This window comes from Mixophyes fleayi, chromosome 7 (genome assembly GCF_038048845.1).
Source record: "Mixophyes fleayi isolate aMixFle1 chromosome 7, aMixFle1.hap1, whole genome shotgun sequence".
Taxonomy (NCBI): Eukaryota; Metazoa; Chordata; class Amphibia; order Anura; family Limnodynastidae; genus Mixophyes; species Mixophyes fleayi.
The window spans coordinates 123,672,435-123,692,917 of NC_134408.1; the positions used below are offsets into that span (position 1 = coordinate 123,672,435).

General features: G+C 38.9%; 1 protein-coding gene across 3 annotated transcripts in view; it reads left to right on the forward strand.

The window, feature by feature from the left end:
* OLA1 (Obg like ATPase 1) overlaps positions 1 to 20,483 on the forward strand; it is a 144,037-nt gene that overhangs the window by 80,120 nt on the left and 43,434 nt on the right. For all 3 annotated transcript variants that reach the window (XM_075180612.1, XM_075180611.1, XM_075180610.1), the window contains 2 exons: positions 11,122 to 11,202; positions 13,556 to 13,653. In XM_075180612.1, the coding sequence (XP_075036713.1) occupies positions 11,122 to 11,202; positions 13,556 to 13,653 (179 nt within the window). The remainder of the gene's footprint in view (positions 1 to 11,121; positions 11,203 to 13,555; positions 13,654 to 20,483) is intronic.

The following is a 20,483-nucleotide window of genomic DNA, read 5'->3' on the forward strand; positions in this document are numbered from 1 at the left end:
AGAACTCATTCACATCAGTCCTTGCCCCATTGGGGCTTACAATCTTAATTCCCTGACATACACATATAGAGAGACAGAGAGACTAGGGTCATTTTTTGATAATAGCCAATTAACCTACTAGTATGTTTTTGGAGTGTGGGAGGAAACCGGAGCATCCTGAGGAAACCCACGCAAACACAGGGAGAACATACAAACTCCACACAGATAAGGCCATGGTCGGGAATTGAACTCGTGACCCCAGCGCTGTGAGGCAGAAGTGCTAACCACTTAGCCACTGTGCTGGAATGTCATGATATGAGGACAAGCGGGAAGCTACGGACCAATAGTTGAATAGTGGAAGGAGCAGGATAAGTAGCGAAACTACTGTGGGTGCCGGAGACATCAACTACTGATCTACCGCTCTGCTCTAAAAAGTACAATCCTATGCTTTCCAGTCCATTGTACAGAACTGTATCAGTCTAACCATAGAGTAGTTTGTTTTACGGTGGTTTGATGTTGTTGGGCAGTATGAGTTTTGTTTTATTCTATAAATGGCTCATTTATGTTTTTTGTTAAATCTGTATCTGTTAAATAGGATTTCTAAATATTGTTTGTAGTAAAGAAGCCAACACAGATATGATATTGTACAGTGACCTCATAAGTATTTCTATAGAGGATCTCCAGAAGTGTAGCGCAAACAGTAGGTTAACTTGCGTTTGGCTAGTCAAGTTTGTAGGACTATCCAAGAACAGGTTTTATAGTGTGAATTTGCTAGGCTCACTCTGACATGAAAATCATATGTCATGGGACCAAAGAGGGGAGACTACTCTGCTCAGGCGAAGATCCCATTGAGGGCTACACGTGGCCTCTTTGAGAGCTGCAAGCAGATTTGGGCTGGACCTCCAAAATGCTAAAGAATCATCTAGAGAGCTGCGACCTCGATGTGATCCCCCCATTTAGTTTAGCGGCAGCACTAGGACATGGTTTTTGTTTTTATTATTCCACGATGACCCACAAATATGACACAAGCAGAAGACAGGATGAGTTATTACATAACTTAGGTCACAGAGATGTTAGCAGCCTGTGTGTGTTATAAGCAGATAGCTCTCAATTTCGGTTATCTCCTGTTGTACTTACAGCAGTTGTGTGACACAGTGTTTTATTAGGAGGGTGAGTAAATGGTTCAATCTAGATTGGGCTCAGCTAAGTATATTAGACCCTCTGTTTGGGTTCAGCTTTATGTCTTACACCAGGTAATGGGGGCTCAGGTTTGTGTACTGGTTACTGGATGATGATGGTCAGCTTTTGTATACTGTTAGCCAAATTATGGCGTTGGCTCTGTCTGCTGGCCGCCGGGTGGCGCTCGGCCCTGCTCTGTCCGCCTGCCGGCGCGCGGCCCTGCTCTGTCCGCCGGCCGGCGCGCGGCCCTGCTCTGTCCGCCGGCCGGCGCGCGGCCCTGCTCTGTCCGCCGGCCGGCGCGCGGCCCTGCTCTGTCCGCCGGCCGGCGCGCGGCCCTGCTCTGTCTGCTGGCCGCCGGGTGGCGCGCGGCCCTATTCTGTGCACATTTTTCTCAGCATCAAAGTGGAGAAAACAAAAAACAAAATATCTTACTGATTTCATAGAGATGATGCTGTTTAATAATGAAAAAAAGGCTTAAATGTGTGGGAGCCATTTGCGGACACATTCGTCACCTCTATTAAAACAGTCCACATACAGTGTCCTGTGTAAAATAAATTAAAAAAAAATGTGCTCTCATTTCACTTTCAGTCCTCAACCAGCCCCTGTGCTAGACTGACTGGGCTGGTTTTAACTATGAGAGAGACAATGAGCAGTGGCGGAACTACCATTGGTGCAGTAGGTTTGGTGCATCGGTGCCCATGGAGATAATGGGGCCCTCGGCACAGGAAACTAGCGAGCTGTGGGCTCTGGTTCCCTCCTCCCCACTTCCCTGCATCGGGGCCCACAGCTTGCTAGTTCTGGCTCTCACCGTTAGTATGGTCTCCCTGCTGCTGATCAGTGCAGGGCAGGTACCTGTATGGTAGGGGGCAGGTACCTCTATGGGAGGGGGCAGTAGGGTGCAAAAAAAACCCACAGCAGCCCCCCCCCCCTCCCCCTGAACATACCAGCCCTGCACTAGAAAGTCCCAGGGGGTTCTTACCAACACGCTTGGCGGTGGCTTCCTGGGTAATAAGTGGTCAGTGTGGCAAAATTCCGGCTAGTGAAGGGGGGTCTGGAGGACTCTTGGTTTTTATCATTTAGTGGCAGTGAGGTCTAGTGTGCTGTTCTGTACTGTACTGAATCAGTTTAAAAGAACAGTAAATATATTTTCTTTCTAAACAGTAATCTCTAAAATTCACCCAAATTTCACAACCGGCCAAATCCGATTGCCTTCATCTTTACTTAAAAGGGAACAATTTAAATATTTTGAGAATATTAAGTCACAGTTAACATTTCACTTGTTTTTTCTTGTTTGCCAGATATTTCTTTTACTTGCTCACAGTGGAGAGAGACATTTTGTGAACTGAACCAGTAGTTCTGAGAATGCATCTTACCTCACTGAGGCATGAGGAGTAAAGCCATAATGAATTCTCATGAGTATTGGTCCATGCCACAAAATGGCTGCCTCCACTGTGTGGTAGGGTGAAGCTGGAATAATTTGTTTTTAAGAGCAAATAAATTTACTATTCTATCTTCAGTGCTGCATACTTCTCCTGTTTTGTACCATTTTGATAGTGATTGCAGTGTTGCTTTTGTACCTCGGAATGAACAGGACACCTTCTGTCTGTGCATGTGACTAGATTATATATATATATTTTTTCCCTTATGTGAAGTCTTGTTGCATGTCTGTACATAAGCTGCTCCTGGCCACTCATCGCAGTAACCAGCTGGGCCATTTCACCTGCCGAAGCTATTAAGGAGGACTCTCTCCATAGATTAATCCCCTGCGACATTAGGTTTTTTTTTTTTTTCCGTCCTCGCTCTGACAACCAGAGTAGGCATTCAGAGTTTGCAGGTGGCCAGTATGACGCACATAATTGCCTACAATTTTAGGCAATGAATAAAAATGGTCTACATTACTTGTCAAAGGTTGTATATGCAGTGCCAAGGGAGATCTATGGGAAACCTTTTAGGGTTTAAAGAACATTTAATAGCAAGGCTGCACAGTGCGTTTTTAATCATAATGCATTTGTAATATAGCACTTTGAACTTCTCCTTGTAGGAAACGGTGTTACATTAGCCACTTTTAAACATTTTTGTGAGTGAAAATTTGCAATGACGAGAGTTAAAGTGATTATTCTTTTAGGTAGAACATGTTGGATTTCATTAAAAAGTTTTAGCAATCCCCCTTACTTGTTAAAATCTGCGGGGAGCTCCTATTCCTGGGGTGCAGAAAATTAGCTATGCTATTGGAACTTTTTTCCCCTCAGTCCTCCCCCCTCCTCCTTCCCTCTCTTGATGCGACAGAAAAAAGGCAAATTCTTCAATAAGTGCTCCAGTTATTTACAGTTTTGAGAAATGTCGCGTGACTTTTCTTTTTGTATTAATATTTTAACAATATTAATCTGTAATAACAAATGCCTCAATATATAGGCAGTTGAATCACATGGCTTGATTAGTGCAGTAGAACACTTTAGAATTTTAATTTATTCTTAACAAAATCTCACCTCAACCCTTAAAAATGCCGTCTTTTCTTAAAGGGTCTATTTTGACCACTCGGAGCAGGCTCTTCATTATCACCTGCTTGTACTCTGGACCTAACCACATGCGGCTTTGAGATATACAACGACAAAACTGATCAGGGAAGGCTCAAAGGGATCACTTTGTGTCACTTGCTGTTTGCAGTTTCCATTTCACAGACGATTAATCTTTTTGTAAAGGAAGGCCATAAAAACAAAGAGCATTGGGCTTTTCCAGCAGTTGCTACTCCTGAATGCACACTAGCCTGCTAACTAGAAAGCCTTTAGGTTTCCTGCAGAGAGAGATGTTCCAAGCCTGAATGCAGCTGGCAAGGGGTCAGCGGTGCAAACCTCTTGCCATTGTGTAATGGAGGCTTTGGCACAGCTCACTTTTTGCAGGCGGGGTGGCGGAAGGGGGCAGGGGAAGGATTTTTGGCAAAAAAAAAGACAAACAAAAAACAGCAACTTACTGTTATAAAATGGGATGGAATAAGCTTTCATTGACAATAATCACCTCTGTATCTATTGGTTTGGAAACGGTCTTTCTTCATGAATCACACACATTCTCTCTTATTCTTTGTTAATAAGCATTTGTTTATTGGATGCAGGGTTCTGTTTGGCTTGCTACTTGCTCCAATCATGATGCACAGTTTTAGCCTTTGAGTGGTGCTAGAAAGTTTGTGAACCCTTTATAATTTTCTGGATAAATATGACCTTAAATATGTTCAGATCTTCAACGAAGTCATAAAAATAGATCAAGAAGAAACCAAACAATAAAATAGCGCACAAACAATATACTTTTTCATTTATTTATCGATCTAAATCAGGCCTGTCCAACCTGCGGCCCTCCAGGTGTTGTGAAACTACAAGCCCCAGCATGCTTTGCAGGTAGACAACCAGTTGATAGCTGGAAGGGCATGCTGGGACTTGTAGTTTCGCAAACATCTGAAGGGCCGCAGGTTGGACAGGCCTGATCTAAATAATCCAACATTAAATTTCCATGTGGGAAGCAGTATGTGAACCTAAGCTTTCAATAACTGGTACGATCCCCTTGAGCAGTAATGGCTACAATCAAACATTGATGATACTTGTTGATCAGTCCCTCACATTGGCTGGGAGGAATTTCTTTAACTCCCGGTTGTTGGTGGGCTTTCCTGCATGAATATCCTGCTTCAGTTCCTGGCACAACATTTCGATTGGATTAAGGTCTGGGATTTGACTCTGCCATTCCAAAACGGAAATTATTTTCTGCTTCAATATTTTTTTTTTTTTTAAATGGACATTGTGTTTAGAGCCGTACTACTGCAAGTCCCACCTTCTGTTGCGCTTCATTTCATGGATGGATGGATACCCTGAAATTCTCTTGTAGAATTTGCTCATACAATCCAGAATTGATAGTTTCATCAATGATGGCAATCCGTCCTGTGACAGCAAAAGAGACCCAGACCATGATATTGACTTGACCGTGTTTCATGGTTGGGATGAGGTTTTTATGTTGGAATGCAGGGTTTGGTTTTCTCCAAACATAACGTTACTCATTCAAGCCAAAAAGTTCCATTTTAGACTCATTCATCCACAGAACTTTCTTCCGGTGGTCTTTAATAAAGTTGAAACAATGAGGCAATAATGTTCTTCCTGGAGACTAGTGGCTTCCCCCTTGCTATCCTCCAATGTACTCTATTCTTGTTCAGTGTTTGCCTGATGGTGGACTCATGATCACTGACAATAGCCAGTGCAAGAAAGGCCTACAGATCCTTTGACGTTACCCTGGTACTTTTTGATCTCCCAGAATATTATGTGACTTGCTCTTGGAGTGATTTTTGTTGGATGACCCCTTCTGGGGAGAGTAACAATGGTGTTGATTTTTTTCTCCATTTGTACACTATCTGCCTGACAGTGGATTGGTGAAGCCCAAAGTCTTTAGAAATTGTTTTCCAGCTTGATGAGCATTGACAACTTTGTTTGAGGTCCTCAAAAATATCCCTTGTTCCGAGGCATGGCATTCATTCACAGACCTGTTTGGTGAAGACCACTCTTTGGTAGTGAAGGCTCAGGTTTGTTTTTTGTTTTTGTTTTTAGGGCAGGGCCACCCAAACTTGCACCTGATTGTCATCTTATTATTTGACACTCCTGACTTTAAATATCCCCCTAATTATACGGATAATCATAGTGTTTCACATACTTTTGCAAACAAAGAAATTTTAGTGTTTGATTGACCATCATTGAGCATAAACTCATAAATTAATTTGCATGTGTTTTGTGTGTTTTTTATTCATTGTTTCTCTGTATCTATTGTATGACTTGGATGAAGATCTGAACACATTTAAGGTAACCTCTATGCAGAAATTTCTAAAGGTGTCAAAAACTTTCTGGAACCAAACCACGACTATTGTGGTTTTTACTCTGTCAAAAACATTATTAGCATATGTATGCAAACCGTATTACTGTGTGTACTTTGTGGTTAATATAAAGGTTTTTAAAGATTATATATTATTCCTTCAGCTGATTTTATGTTGTCAGTATTTTTTATAGCCAGTTACATTCAGATTTAGGTTCTCATGTTCAGAATACTATTTTGTCTAGGAGGGGCTGTCTTATTGTTTTGACAGTTGGTGTTAAACTGGTTTCCCAGCCAGAACACAGTGGTATTTATAAGTTCCAGTACATGGCAGTGACTGGGAAGTGTGGATGTTCTGTCACAAGGGAAACGCTACAAAGTGCTTCAGCTGTTTAAACACTGCAGCGTTTTGACATCTGAGACAGTCTCATGTAACAGGGAAACCACATTTCCCAATGATTTTTGTTTTTCTACTTGAGTAATGCAGTCTACATTGCTTGTGTAACACCAGCCTAATGGTGCTCATGCACAAAACAGGTTAATATGACAGCACTTGAGATATCTGTAATCAATTTTTCTGGTCATTTATGTTTCAGACCTAGTTGACCACAACTTGCAGTGTATATAAGCCCAAAGTATTGCCTTTCAGCATCTCCCTGACATCATTCATATTCTGTTGATTAGGAGTGCTTGTAAATGGTTGGCTTTTTCAGATTTCCTACATAGTTATTGGTCTGTGAGGGCTCCTTTTTTAAAGGATAATTAATTTTTGGGTGAATTATCATAAGTAAAACCCTAAGATTGCTTGTCTGGGGTTCGATGTTCATACAACCAAACAGTTTCCCGCTGGAAGCATGCAAATGTTTGTGTGGATATTATATATGGAGTCCATATATCTCTTATTATTAATAACCAGTTGGACATATTTTTTTCATTTTCATTTTTTTTTTTTTTTTTTTTTATAAATTCTACTTGAAAAATTATTGAATCTGATTGCTTGCCAAGGGTAATACCACCGATTTCTAATAGTTTTCAGACATGGCCCTCTTTCTTTTGTTTGTCTAGTCTCCACTCACCATCATTTTTTATATTGGCTCCCTATAAGGGCCATGCTCATCCAGATGTAAAGGCCCATATTCCATTCCTTACATTATCACAGTGTTATTTGCAAACTGGGAAAATAAATGTTTAAAGTTCTCCATTACTATTAGGTTTGATTGGGATAAAACATGCACTGTTTAATTACTTCCAAAGTAATTTCTTAAGAAATAGAGCCTAGACCAGTGGTCAGGGAACAGGGGTAAATTACCCCAAATGGGGTAAAAATTAAATTACTGGGAGTAATGTTGCCGATTCACATGCTGTCAGTTGGAATGTAGACCCCTTTAAATGTGAAATTGCTGTTGTACCAGAAGAGCCTCAAAGGTTGGCAGAGGCACTTCTTGAGCTTCGATGCAATAATGAAGCATGCATTGCATTTGAAAACAAAGCAGATCTGTCATATTTTTGGATGTCAACAGCTGCAAAGGCATTCAAAATCGCACATAAGGAGGCAGTCAAAAAGTTGCTGCCTTTTGCAACAACCTACCTTTGCAAACAAGGATTTTCCACTCTAACGAACATAAAAACAAAGCAGAGAAATTGAGTGGACGCTGAAGACTGTATCCAAATAGCTCTGACATCAAAATGCCCCAATATTGATGCTCTTGTATCAAAAATGAAGCAACATCATTTTTCCAAAACCTGAAGTTTTGAAGTTGAAGCTTTCAAAGAAATTTTGAATAGATTCAATAAAATTTTGAATTCCAATAATTAATAATATATGATTTCCTTCCTTTCAAATGAAGGGGGTAACGTCGGCGTATCTAAATATATTTGGGGGTAAAAGGTAAAAAAGTTCCCTGACCCCTGGCCTAGACATTGATGTTCCATGTTAGCAGATGAGGTCACCTAGAGAAACACTGTATTATTTGTTTCAGTCCCCATGCTGATAATCAGGGAGAACCTAATCCTAATTATATCCTCCCTCAAGAAAATATATTGATAGTTTATACATTTCTGGTGGCCCCAAGATCTCCTCCTGCTGATCAGGGACCTCCTCTCTTCACTTCTCCCATGCCATATGTTCACACGGACCCCTGGTTGTTCCTTCTCGGCTACCTGCTGCCAGATACTGTGAAATCCTCCACAAAACTAGCATCCCATGTCCTAGATGCAGCTAGATGTCTAATCACTAAGATGTGGAAGCAGAGAGAACCACCCCATGTTTCTTTCCTCAAGTTCTATATCTGTTTCATAACCCGCATGGAGACATCACCGGTCATTTACACAATAAAGATAACGTCTATCAGGTCTTGGCCCTGTGGGAAGCCAACCTACCCATATGACCTTGCCCTTAAACATCAGGGGGTAAATGTATCAAGCTGAGAGATTTTCGGCGGGTTTGAAAAGTGGAGATGTTGCCTATAGCAACCAATCAAATTCTAACTATCATTTTGTAGAATGTGCTAAATAAATGATAACTAGAATCTGATTGGTGTTTCAAACCCGCCGGAAAACTCTCAGCTTGATACATTTACCCCCAGGTCTCTTTCCCCTCCCTCCTCCCCCATGCCTATAAGCAATACATTGAATTGTTATTGATACTACCTGCCATTTCCCTACGTCTGTAAACTTAAAGCCTTGTTAATCTTTTATGTTTTCTTACAATCGTACGCGTTTGTTAATGTATTCTTTTGGATCCAGTACGTTTGTACTTTATGTATTTTGTCTCCTGCTTACATGTTTGTTTCCAAATTTCCCAAAATAAAGAGATTATTTGTTTTAAACAATAAAGTATCCTTAGTGACGAAACCCTGATTTCTGTAGCATGGAAATTGTCCCTTTATTCACTCTTCAACCACCTGTAGAATTTAAAATTCTTCACTTCTGCAACAACAGGCTTTGTTTCTGTGATTAGCAGTGATGATAAAAGAGCTCCTTAAATGTGGTGTCCAAGTTAAAAAGAAATAAAAAAAAAATATGAGGATCCCAGGGGATGGTACCCAATCAAGGTATTATTATTATTATCCATCTGTACATTATTAGTGGGAGTAGGGAAGGATTTAGTACAGGGATTATTGGAGAGGGGGGGGGGCGCATCTGTATAACCCGGCAAAGTAGTAGTATTGGGAAGGGAGGGGGATTTAGTACATGGGTGGTTTAAAGTGAAAACCCCATTTATAGTATATATACATTGTGGTCCGGCTGCATCACCATGTTTACCACAGAGGTCAGTGATCACCCACACCGCTGGGAGAGAACTGGACACTACACTTTATGCTCTGAATATTTCCATGGAACAGAGGTTGGTGTGCACCCATGCCTTTTCCAGCATATGAAACATTATGCTCAGCAGTGTTTAGTGGTGCATGCTGTGTAATAGGAAGAACTGACATCCTGTCACATGATGGTGTTGTCGTTATAGAAACACTGCTTACTGCTCTTACGGAACTCACTGTTTCCCATTAAATACTATTTTCTGTCAATAAAGTTTCTGCCCACATTTCATTGGCTATAAAAAAGAATCTTTCCACACTTAGCACCCATGTGATATCAGCCTTCAGTTTATATGACCAGGCACATTACTACCCAAAGACCCAGAGCCCTGAAAGCGCTTCCTGGCTTCTCATTGGACGAAAACATGACTGAAATGTTTCTCTCCCAAAAACTTTGATAAGGTTTAATAGGACCATGCTGGAGATATTGTATTTATTTGAAGGGAAGTAATGAAGACAAAAACCTTAGTTGCAATGAATAAGTGGGTCTGAAATGTTCGATTAGAGCTCACCAAATGTTTCTCTCTTACTATGTCACATAACATGACATGGAATTGAATTGTGCGATTTATTTCATTAGAAGGGGGTGATATTTTATTTTTCAAATTTTGTAATACTGCCTCTCTTTACTCACTGTTGTGATTGCTGGCTCTTGTGGGTGGCACACCCTTAAGAAACCGCTCCAATTGAAACTATTATTGCTGCCCACAGGGTGTTGTATGACAGAGGGCATTGTTATTCTAGTGTTATGTTCTACCATAGAGCTGTACAAATGCCAGGCATGAAGACCACACCGACTTGGGCACACTTCAGTGCATTTGCCAGAAACCATTACAACTCTGAGGCACAGTGGTATTAGGTGTTGTGTTTTCACTGTGGTTGGAGAAGGGTTTCAATATTGTGCGTCTATGACCGCAGTAAAAGCATTGAAAACCTCTCTGCATAGAACTTTAATCAGTGGGAACATGTTCAAACTGTGGCCGTCGGGACACAGGGTGACTATATGTGGAGATGATGTATCATTTTTGGGTTAATTATATGCTGCCTGTTATTAGGCATGAGGGCTTGTCGCCTCACCTAAAAGGAAAATGTTTGTGCGTTTCACAAATTGTTTAATTTGGCCCTTAACTTCTGACCCTGACTCTTGATCATAACTTTTGAAGGTCTGTCCAGTCCGGTGTTTTTTTTGGGTTTTTTTTTTGTTTTGTTTTTTTTACTATATGTTAGTATCTGTTAATAAATGTACACTAAGCATTGCTATTAATGTTAGATTTGTCAACCCTAAATGACAGGCCCAGTTTAATTTAGGACAGTGTTGGCCAACCTGTGAAACTCCAGGTGTTGTGAAACCACAAGTCCCAGCATGCTTTGCCAATATATAGTAGCTTATTGCTGGAAGGGTATGCTGGGACTTGTAGTTTCACAACACCTGGAGTGTCACAGGTTAGCCAACACTGATTTAGGACATCATTAAATTTCCATCTATCAACAATCTTCGCTTTGAGACACAAATCAGATTTAATGCTTTATAAATCAAGTCAAATAAAGTGCTGAAACGTATGCGTTTGTTAAAGTGTGTGTAATTGAAATCTAAATGTAACCAATTTTAAACAGTCAGTGCCGATCTGTAATGGTTGGTTAGTGTTTGCGTGTTATTGTTGTATATAAGAATATCGTTGGCTTATGACTGTCCAGGGATGGTGATTTTATGGTGAGGTTAAACATTTTACAATTGTGTTTGGCATCAAGTTCAAATTTATGTTTTGGGATTATTTTTTATTTTTTTCTCTCCCCGTTTTATTTCTCTTAGGACATAATGTGCAAAGTCAAGACCTGGACAATTGATGAAATGAATCATATTCGTTATTGCCACGAATGGAATGACAAGGAGGTACTGTAGCCATTTTTTTTTAACATGTTGATATTGTTATTATATTATTGTTATGTAAGTGCTGTTACAATGAGATGAGCAAACTTTAGCACTCCAGTGGGCACATTCAATTAGGTCTGGAGATCGCACATTGTACTCAGTCGGCAAAGGTACTACGCGGTACAGCAACAAGGCCGATTTCCCTTCACCCCCCATAGGGTTGTGAAGGGAGATAGACGTTGTTGCGGAACCTTATGTAATGCACAGCCACCGCGCAACCGCAGTCTTCAGACCTTATTGAATAATGCCCCCTGTTGTTGAACCACATCTCCCATGAATTTCTAGCACGTCCCAGCTGTCTGCAAGACAGTTTAGCATCAGCTATAAAGTTGCCCCTCCCTGCCAAAACCTCTTAAGTGAGAGAGGGCAAAACACGTGGACCCTACCCCTACATTTAGCCATGGAATGCCTCAGTGACATCTAGAATCTGTATATTTAACAGAAGGAGAGACTTTCTTCCAAATATATTTATAAATAGGGAGGTAGGCATGAAGGTGCTTGCAGGCTTTCATAGAGAACATTTTCCGAAATATTGAAAATTAAAATTGGTGCATATTATATTACAGACTTGTCCTCCCCACAAGGCACCAGTGTGCAATAATAAGTAAAAGCATCATTAGAGTACAAGGAAATAAAAGCACCAAAAGAAATAAATGTAATTATTTTGCTGGACTATTAAACTTAACATTGTTGATATAGTTTGGCAATTAGCATTTACTTATTAGGGGTTGTCACTACAGTATAAATATTCATATATACATTACCATATTTAAATGCATTTACAACTGAAAGATTCACTGTGCCTGCTCGGTTTTAATTACTATTGCCCCATGTCTATGTGACGGAGTCAGCTTTACTGTATCCAAGGTTTGTTAAATATTGTAGTAGATCATTCAGAGGCTGTCACCTGCTAAACTGCGTGTTCTTACTATGTTTGGGTTTATGATGCTTTTGTTTTTCATGAACAGAAAACACAGTGAAAATGTGTGTTTGTTTTTTTTTATTGGAATTCAGTATTTCTGCAACAAAACTTTTTTGCAGATTTTTCAGTTTTTAATCAGGTTTTCATGTGCAAACCACATGGAAGCTAAATGAAAAGCTCAGTGTGGATAAACACTAAAGTCTTAGTACTCACAAGCGCTTTTTTGGCTCTGTGCTCTGTGCATGGTTAGAGATTGCTATACTCCATAATCAGTGTTATCTTTGCAAAATAAATCACTAATCAAAGATGGAACAAACCGCATTGATGGCAATGAGTATTATTGATCGAATTACTTTTTGCTCAGACTGTATTCACCAATCGGTAAATACATCTCTGAATACCTAGCTGTGGGTGCTGTATGAAACACTGTTGTGGTGTTTGGAAAGAATTTCACAATTTAAATTGCATTTTAGGACAAAAGGTTTGTGTTAAAGGACCACTAAATATAAAATACAAGATGCCTTATGTAAAAGATCTACTAATACACTCACAAATATATATGTAAGTTCCCATACATTGACAGAAATTGAGACATTGTGTTTACATCGGCTGTACATCTGACTGCAAGCTGTTGTTAAAGTCTGCATAGGCCGGTTTACTGTGTTAGTCTGTGGGATTGCTCAAAGCAGGTCTGCAATGTTTAGGAAAATATCTTCTCCTATAACCACAACTTTACCAGAAACTTATTTAAACTTATTTATACTAGTAAGTGACCAGAAACCCTTATACGATATATGACAACTTGTATTTTGGGTCTAGTGGACTCTCTAATGGAAATGAATTTCTCTGTAAAGCAGTCCCATGTTTGAGAGGTTTTCTTTTTGTTTGTTTGTTTTTTTTTGTTGTTTTTTTCTTCAATTAATGATGGCAAGTCCACTATTCTGTAGAAGTCTGTGGGACTTAACTACTAAGCCAATAAATAAATGTGCAGTTGGCCATAGCAACCAAGGTGTTATTTTTTGTTTTGTCTTTCAATACATCATTCAAAGCTTATTTATAGTTGTTTGTGCTTTATATTTTGTTTTTCGTAGCAACACTCCCAAATGAACAGAGAACGGAGCTCATACTATGTGGAAGGATTATTTTAAAAAAATGAGGGTGTATTATTTATTTTTATTTTTTTTAATGACCGCAAATGTATTTATTTATTTTTCCCCTATTTTGAGGAAAAGCCTAAATGTCTCTCCCATTCTGTGCATCGTTTGCCTACAGCGTATTGAAAAGAAAAATTAAGTTCACAATCTGTGGTTTCTAAATGTGTAAAAAGTCACTGCTGATGTTGGCATCTGTAGCAATACATGCACAGTCCAATTGTTTTATTTTTTCTTCTAGATTGATGTGCTAAATAAATACTTATTTCTGACCTCCAAGCCTATGATCTATCTCGTCAACCTCTCTGAGAAAGACTACATCCGCAAGAAAAACAAGTGGTGAGTCATTACCGTCCTGTATTACACTGTCAGACCCGTGTAAGAAAACACACTAACAAGGTTGTACAAGCATGAAAGTGCCGGGTAACAGATGGAATACCTGGCTATTAATCTGTCTCTCCCAGCACCAGACTGAACACGCCGTGTCCATGGCTCTGCCTGGGCCTGGGCTGCAGAGGTATTACAATGGTGACAGTGATGGAAATATCGTATGTCTGCTGTTATAAATGCCGCTGTTCACCCTTTCTCATTGAAACATTCACAGCGCGACCGTAGAACCTCAAACATAAATGCTGCTTTTAAGAACTACTTCAGGGTAGGGAAATACCATTAAGTCGATGTATTATATAGGGTCCCCCCAGGTACCACTTCATCTTACATTGATTGTGGACCACCGTGGATTTAAGTGGTGATAACATATTCTATTCTTACAGCCAATCAGTGACGAGAATGTAAAAATATAATCCATATTCTTAATCGGCTCAAGAAAATGGATATCAGAGATACAGAAAATACACACTGCAAGCCGTAATCTTTATTTACCCAGTTAGAGGAAACCAGAAAATCTTTTTTTTTTTTTAATAAAAAAAAAAAAAAAAAAGGTGGGGGGCCTATGTACTATTCAGCAAGACATAATGCAGTACCACTGCTATTTACTATGTCATAGCTGCTCTGGGACAACCAGAGAAGACCCCTCTAATGCTGCCAGCAAACGCAGGAACTGAAATGCACACACGCGGCCTACGTCCGCGCACGCGCATAGTGATCTGACCCGGCCAGGGATCAAGCGTAGCCTTTCTGGCATCACTGGACTGGAAAAGGGAAGCTAATGCTATCCTGAGATGGGGTTAGTTTGCAATGTTCTTCACTACTTCATAAATTGCTTACATTGCAGCCCCATAGAGTTCTATGGGGACTGCTGTAACCAATGAAAAGTAGGTTAATGCAATTAGAATGTCTGATTTCTATGGGGACTGCTGTAACCAATGAAAAGTAGATTAATGCAATTAGAAGGTCTGCTTTCTCGTGTTAACTCCTTGATAAATTGTGTAGATGGCTGTTCCACGGAGAACAGTGGGTTTATGTCTAATCTCACTTTTTTAAATAGAACCCCCCACCCCCAGTATTAGGTATGTAAAATAATATGGTGGGGTCACCACAATTTATAATTGTAATAAGTAACTTGTAATAAACACATTCGTTAAGTGCATCTGTCACCTACACTCAGTGGCTGGCAGCGTTATTGTTTCTCAGGAATGCTGCTGAATTGGTTCACTATAAAACAAAATGGCTGCCTCTGACCTGTGCAGGTTCACAGGTACGTTTGAAGGGTATTTTATAACAGATTTATTTTTTGGTTTCGGGTACATTCTTGGCCTATCAGTTCCATCCACAAAGTGGCTGACTGTAGTGTGTTTAGGTGACTTGTACAGATATGTTATTTTTCTATTTTAAAACTGTAGAAAGGAATAAGATAGAGAGTGATAGTTTTAGTTCACTTTAAATAGTTAATTGCTTTGTTTGGGGGGGGGGGGGTAATAGAACTACAAAGAAACCTGGACCATTAAAGGTGTTGAAGAGATCTGCTTTTATGCAGCAAGTATGTGAACTGATAGGAATTATCCTCTACCTGCATTGAGATTAGAGAACCCGAGTAGCTTTAATTCCGAATACTAAATATATTGGAGATACTAAAGAGAGTGTTTGGATTTGGAGGGTTAAACCTCTGCTGCTTTTATGTAGCACTTTTGGCTACAAATGTCACATTCCCTGCAGCAAATAAAACTGTACATTTGTAGCCAAAAGTGTAATTATCTGTGCAGATTGGCCAACAGGCTTAATGATTTCTATTGAATCCATTCAGCCCTGTAAGATCTTATTGGCACTGCAGCCTTGAAGATGAAAAGGGAAAGTTCCATTGCTAGATATGCGTGTGAGTGTGCGTATATATAAATATAGGTTATTTGAAATGTCTGTTTTACATGTTCAGATAAATTTATTAGGATCGTAAAACACCAAAGATACAGAAATTTAGAAGTTGCGTCAATGTTGGAATCATTTTTGTTTGTTGTGGTGTTTGTTCACATGTATACATAGCATACAAATAGTTCTGATTATATTGTTTCTCCTATATGTCTGCCTGCCGTATGTGCATTGATATATATGTGTGTGCAGAGTGTCTTCTGCTATGCTGTAGAGTCAAGAGCACAAACTGGCAGCTGCTTAATTCCAGTATTTGATGAATATATATATATATATATATATATATATATATATATATATATATATATATATATATATATATATATATATATATATATATATATATATATATATATATATATATATACACACACACAAGTTAACCCGTGCATGATACTCATGCATTCTAGTCAAATCAAGCTACTTAAGGTCTTAAAAAGGTTCTTGTCATGCATTTGGGCCTAGCCCAGGCCTCCTCAGGGGAATAGCGTTACTTCCCGACGCAAGCGCCCTTTTTAATGTGTGTTCATGAGGTAACATTACCTCACGAAAATGAGTTTGACCCCTCAACTCGTAAATTTAGGCTTTTACTTTTATATATTAGATAATGCTAAGAATTTAGTAGGTCAGTATATAACTCCGGCCAGCAGGTGGCGCTGCAGCTTGGTTTTTTTTCCACACACAGACTAACACACGCCGCTAGGCTTATATATATTAGATAATCTACTATATAAATGCCTAGTGGCGTGTGTGAAAAAAAAATGCTGCAGCGCCACCTGCTGGGCAGAGTTATACACTGACCTATATATTTCTTGAAGGAGAAGTGACAGTTGGGAGTGGTTGGTGGTTGCCGGGGGTGACAGTGGGGAGTTTTTAACACCTTAAGTAGCTTGATGAAGGATGTGGCGATGAAGATGAAGAATGAGGTGGTGGAGAAAAATGATGAGGTGGTGACATGTGGACAAAACCACGTTAAAAAAGGGCACTTGCGTCGGGAAGTAACGCTCTTCCCCTGAGGAGGCCTGGGCCAGGCCCAAATGCATGACAAGAACCTTTTTAACACCTTAAGTAGCTTGATTTGACTAGAATGCATGAGTATCATGCACGGGTTAACGTGTGTGTGTGTATATGTATATGTATATGTATATATATATATGTATATGTGTGTATATATATATATATATATATATGTGTATATATATATATATATATATATAATGACGCATACATACATACATACATACATATATATATATAATGACGCATACATACATACATACATACATACTTACATATATTATATTATGAAGTGGTTTAGGAATATCATTTTACACAGCTAACAGCGTGTGTCTGCTGGAAACCTAGTCAAGCAGAGCACCTAATGGGCAGTCCTCTATAAAGACTAGGCAGGAATGTCCCCTGTCCATCAAGCTACGACTGTGGGAAGAGTGCAAATTTAAGCCTTCAGTTATTCAGTATGCCCGATGCTGAACAAGTTGGCTGGTGACTAGGGAGCTGGGTTAGGGTCTCTTAACTTAACACAAAGTTCAACACACTTCTTGTAGCCTTAGCGATATGAGGTTAGCTTTCCGTCCTGGCAATAAAAGAAAAGTTCAAGCAAGAAGCTGTTCGTGTGTGCATCATCAGAAGGGTGGTCATGTGCTATATGAAGTCTGGGAAGAGCTGCTTGAGCCATATATGATTCATTTCTACAGCTCATGATGCTATCCTGTTTTGAACACTGGTTTGTTGGTGGTAATCTTGACACAAGAGGTGACAATATTCAAAATTCTTTGCCTCAAGAAGCAGTAACATGTGACTATTACTGAATTAGTGGTGGTGTTTATGTCCGTAACAGGGTCCCTTGTCGTTCTGCTAAATAAGAGCAGTGTTTGAAGTTCTTCTTTAAAATGTCAGTTGCATTGAGTTATCAAAATGGTAAAGATTTTTGTAATGCTGTGTAAATTATTATGAGTTTAATTTACTATTTTTATTTGTTGTAGTCTAAATTGATTTGAATGTATTTGTCTTAAAGTGCACGCAATGTTTACTCTTAGGTCTGGAAATATGAACCCTGCCATAATAGTTTGGGGATAGGGACTTGCCGCTTAATACTGCTGGTGGGTGGAGTTCTTCTTTACCGTTCCAATGCAAAGGCTGTCAACTGCTTGTAAAGCGGATTGGTAAACAGAGCTCTTGATGATATCTACAGTAGTGAAAGCTATAGAGTAACTGTAATTAATTCAAAATGTGAGCATTATAGGAAAAAAAACTTTGTATACAAACTAAATGAATAAAGTAATTTTTTTTTCAAAATAAATATAGAAACCCATTTGCAGCATTTGCGGTTAATCTATAAAGTTACTTAAATTAATGCCAATCCCAACTTAAATATCTGAATTTTCTTTAAATCCACCCACAGTTTTTCCATTGCACTGTAATTCGTTAACTATAGTTAGTTGCACATGGTTTCAATTCTGTTGGGAAAAAAACTATACACTATCAAAGTGCATGAGTGCATTTCACTGAAATATAAACATTCAGCGATAGAAATCCAAAACAATAATTAATGTCATATGGCTCCTTACAATAAATTATTAGAAAAGGCTATATGATAAGTTTTGCAACTTAAGTGAACCCAGCCAATATTGGAATGTTTGTACTTAAAATAAACCATTTTTAGCAGTAGGCTCTGGGGAACCAAAGCTTTGTTACCAATGCACAATCCGCTAGCACCCAGCTCTCCAATACTAAATTTTAGATTGTTAAATTGATTACTATATAGCTGTTACCTGTACTACTACTATTGCCATGCCTTTATTTTTAATGCATGGTGATGAACTGAAAATCCATTTAAATTCACACTGCATGGACTGGACCGCAGTACAATGTATATATTGTGATTGCATTTCACCTAGAAGCAGCTTTTTATTTGAGTGTATAATATTCAATGAATATGTTCATTACATGTGAGTAAGTACAAGAAATAGATGTATATGGGATGAATATTTTTATATCATTATACTGATGTGTTTTGTATGATGGCGACTTTATGTAGTGAGGAATGAGATACAATATCCTGACGTGTCATTATTTCCAGTAAGAAATGGATTCTCAGAAAGCAGCTTCTGACAATTTTCTACCCTGGACATCTGCAACAGGAATTAGAGTTGATGTTAACAATTTCTGCTTGATTAGATCAGGTTGCATTAATATCTAATTCCCACAAATGGGTCTTTTGTGGGCATTCTCAATGAAGAGACCGTATCTAAATATCCTAATCTAAGATTTTGAGATAACAAAACTATAATTTTAGGTTTTTTTGTTTTTTTTATAATTCTATACATTTTCATGACCGATCACATACTAATACATAGATAATTTCTTTAATAGTTTGGATGTATGAGCTTCTTTGTAAGCAAAAGAAACATACATGTTCTTTTATTTTACAACAAATCATTGTCCTTAATAGAACATTTAAAATGTAGGGATATTTGTGCTACACTTCCAGATCTGGGGAATCCCTGGTCACAATACCGCCAGGGGAGAGTGACTTTGTCCAGTAATAACCAAATAGGCTCTTCCAGTCTCCAATATTGAAACACGAGTTAGTTAGGAAAAAATCCACCCACCCATAGAAGCACATGGCCGTGTGAGAACTGCTAGCCTCTAATAATCTACTTCTTGGATATCTCTTAGAAGTCACATACTATGGATGTGTATTGGCTGTTCTGTAAAAGTGACAGTAAGGGGGCAGAATTATACATACAAGGTTTTCCCCCTCTATATAATCCAAACAAAGTCAATATATGCAATTGATAACTTTATCTGTAAAAAAAGAAAGGTCAAGTTAATTTGGGTAAGCCAACTAGCTGAAGTCTTGCTCAGTTTAAGAGACATCAAAATATTGCTATTTAGTCTGGGGAGTAAGATATAAACACTTTTACGGCTTGTCTGACTACAACACAAACCTGCGTTCCTGGACAAGCTGCAGCCCTGATCAATAAACCCCTGGGAACTGTTACTGTCCAAAAGTGTCACACCTGAGCTGGGATGATTACAGGAGGACCGTACATGTTCCTAATTGTGCAGTAAATGCCATTCCCAGACCCTCATGGCAGACAGTCTACTACTTGCGAGACGCCAGTGTACCATTACCTGTCTCCAGGCTTCTTGTTTTATTCTGAGCGCACTAATAATGCTAAACTCTACTTCCTAATCAATGCCAAGCCTGTGAAGAGAATCAATGTTAGAGCAGGACAAAATCACCAGCCTATCAGTGTGCTTGTGTACAGCTGGGCATGTTGTGCAGATTTACTTTTCAATTTAAATATTTATTTCTTTTTAATCTGGACGTTTGTGTAATTGTAGTTGAAAGATCAAAGCTTTTGCAGTTGAGTGATGTCCGTAACCATTTTCTGCACAGTTTTGGCCACCTGCTGTTGCTATTTTTCCCTCCAGCTAGCCATTGAGCACCCCCTGCGCATCTCTGCTCATAAAACATGATTGAGGAAGTATTTCAGATCTGTTTATGAGCTTGCAGTATGGCATGACGGGAGGAGGGCTCCATGAGTTGTATATATTACCTTTCACTGCACTCGACCAGGCTGTCTAACCCTAGAATTGCAGTGAACACGGCATAATGCTTAGGAAAGCTAAAAAAAAAAAAAGTGTGTATATGTGTGTGTAATATAAAAGATTATATATATATATATATATATATATATATATATATATATATATATATATATATATATATATATATACACATACATGTATGAATTTGTGTGTGTATGTATATATATATATTACTATAAATATAATCGTACTTGTCTTCTAGTAGGCAA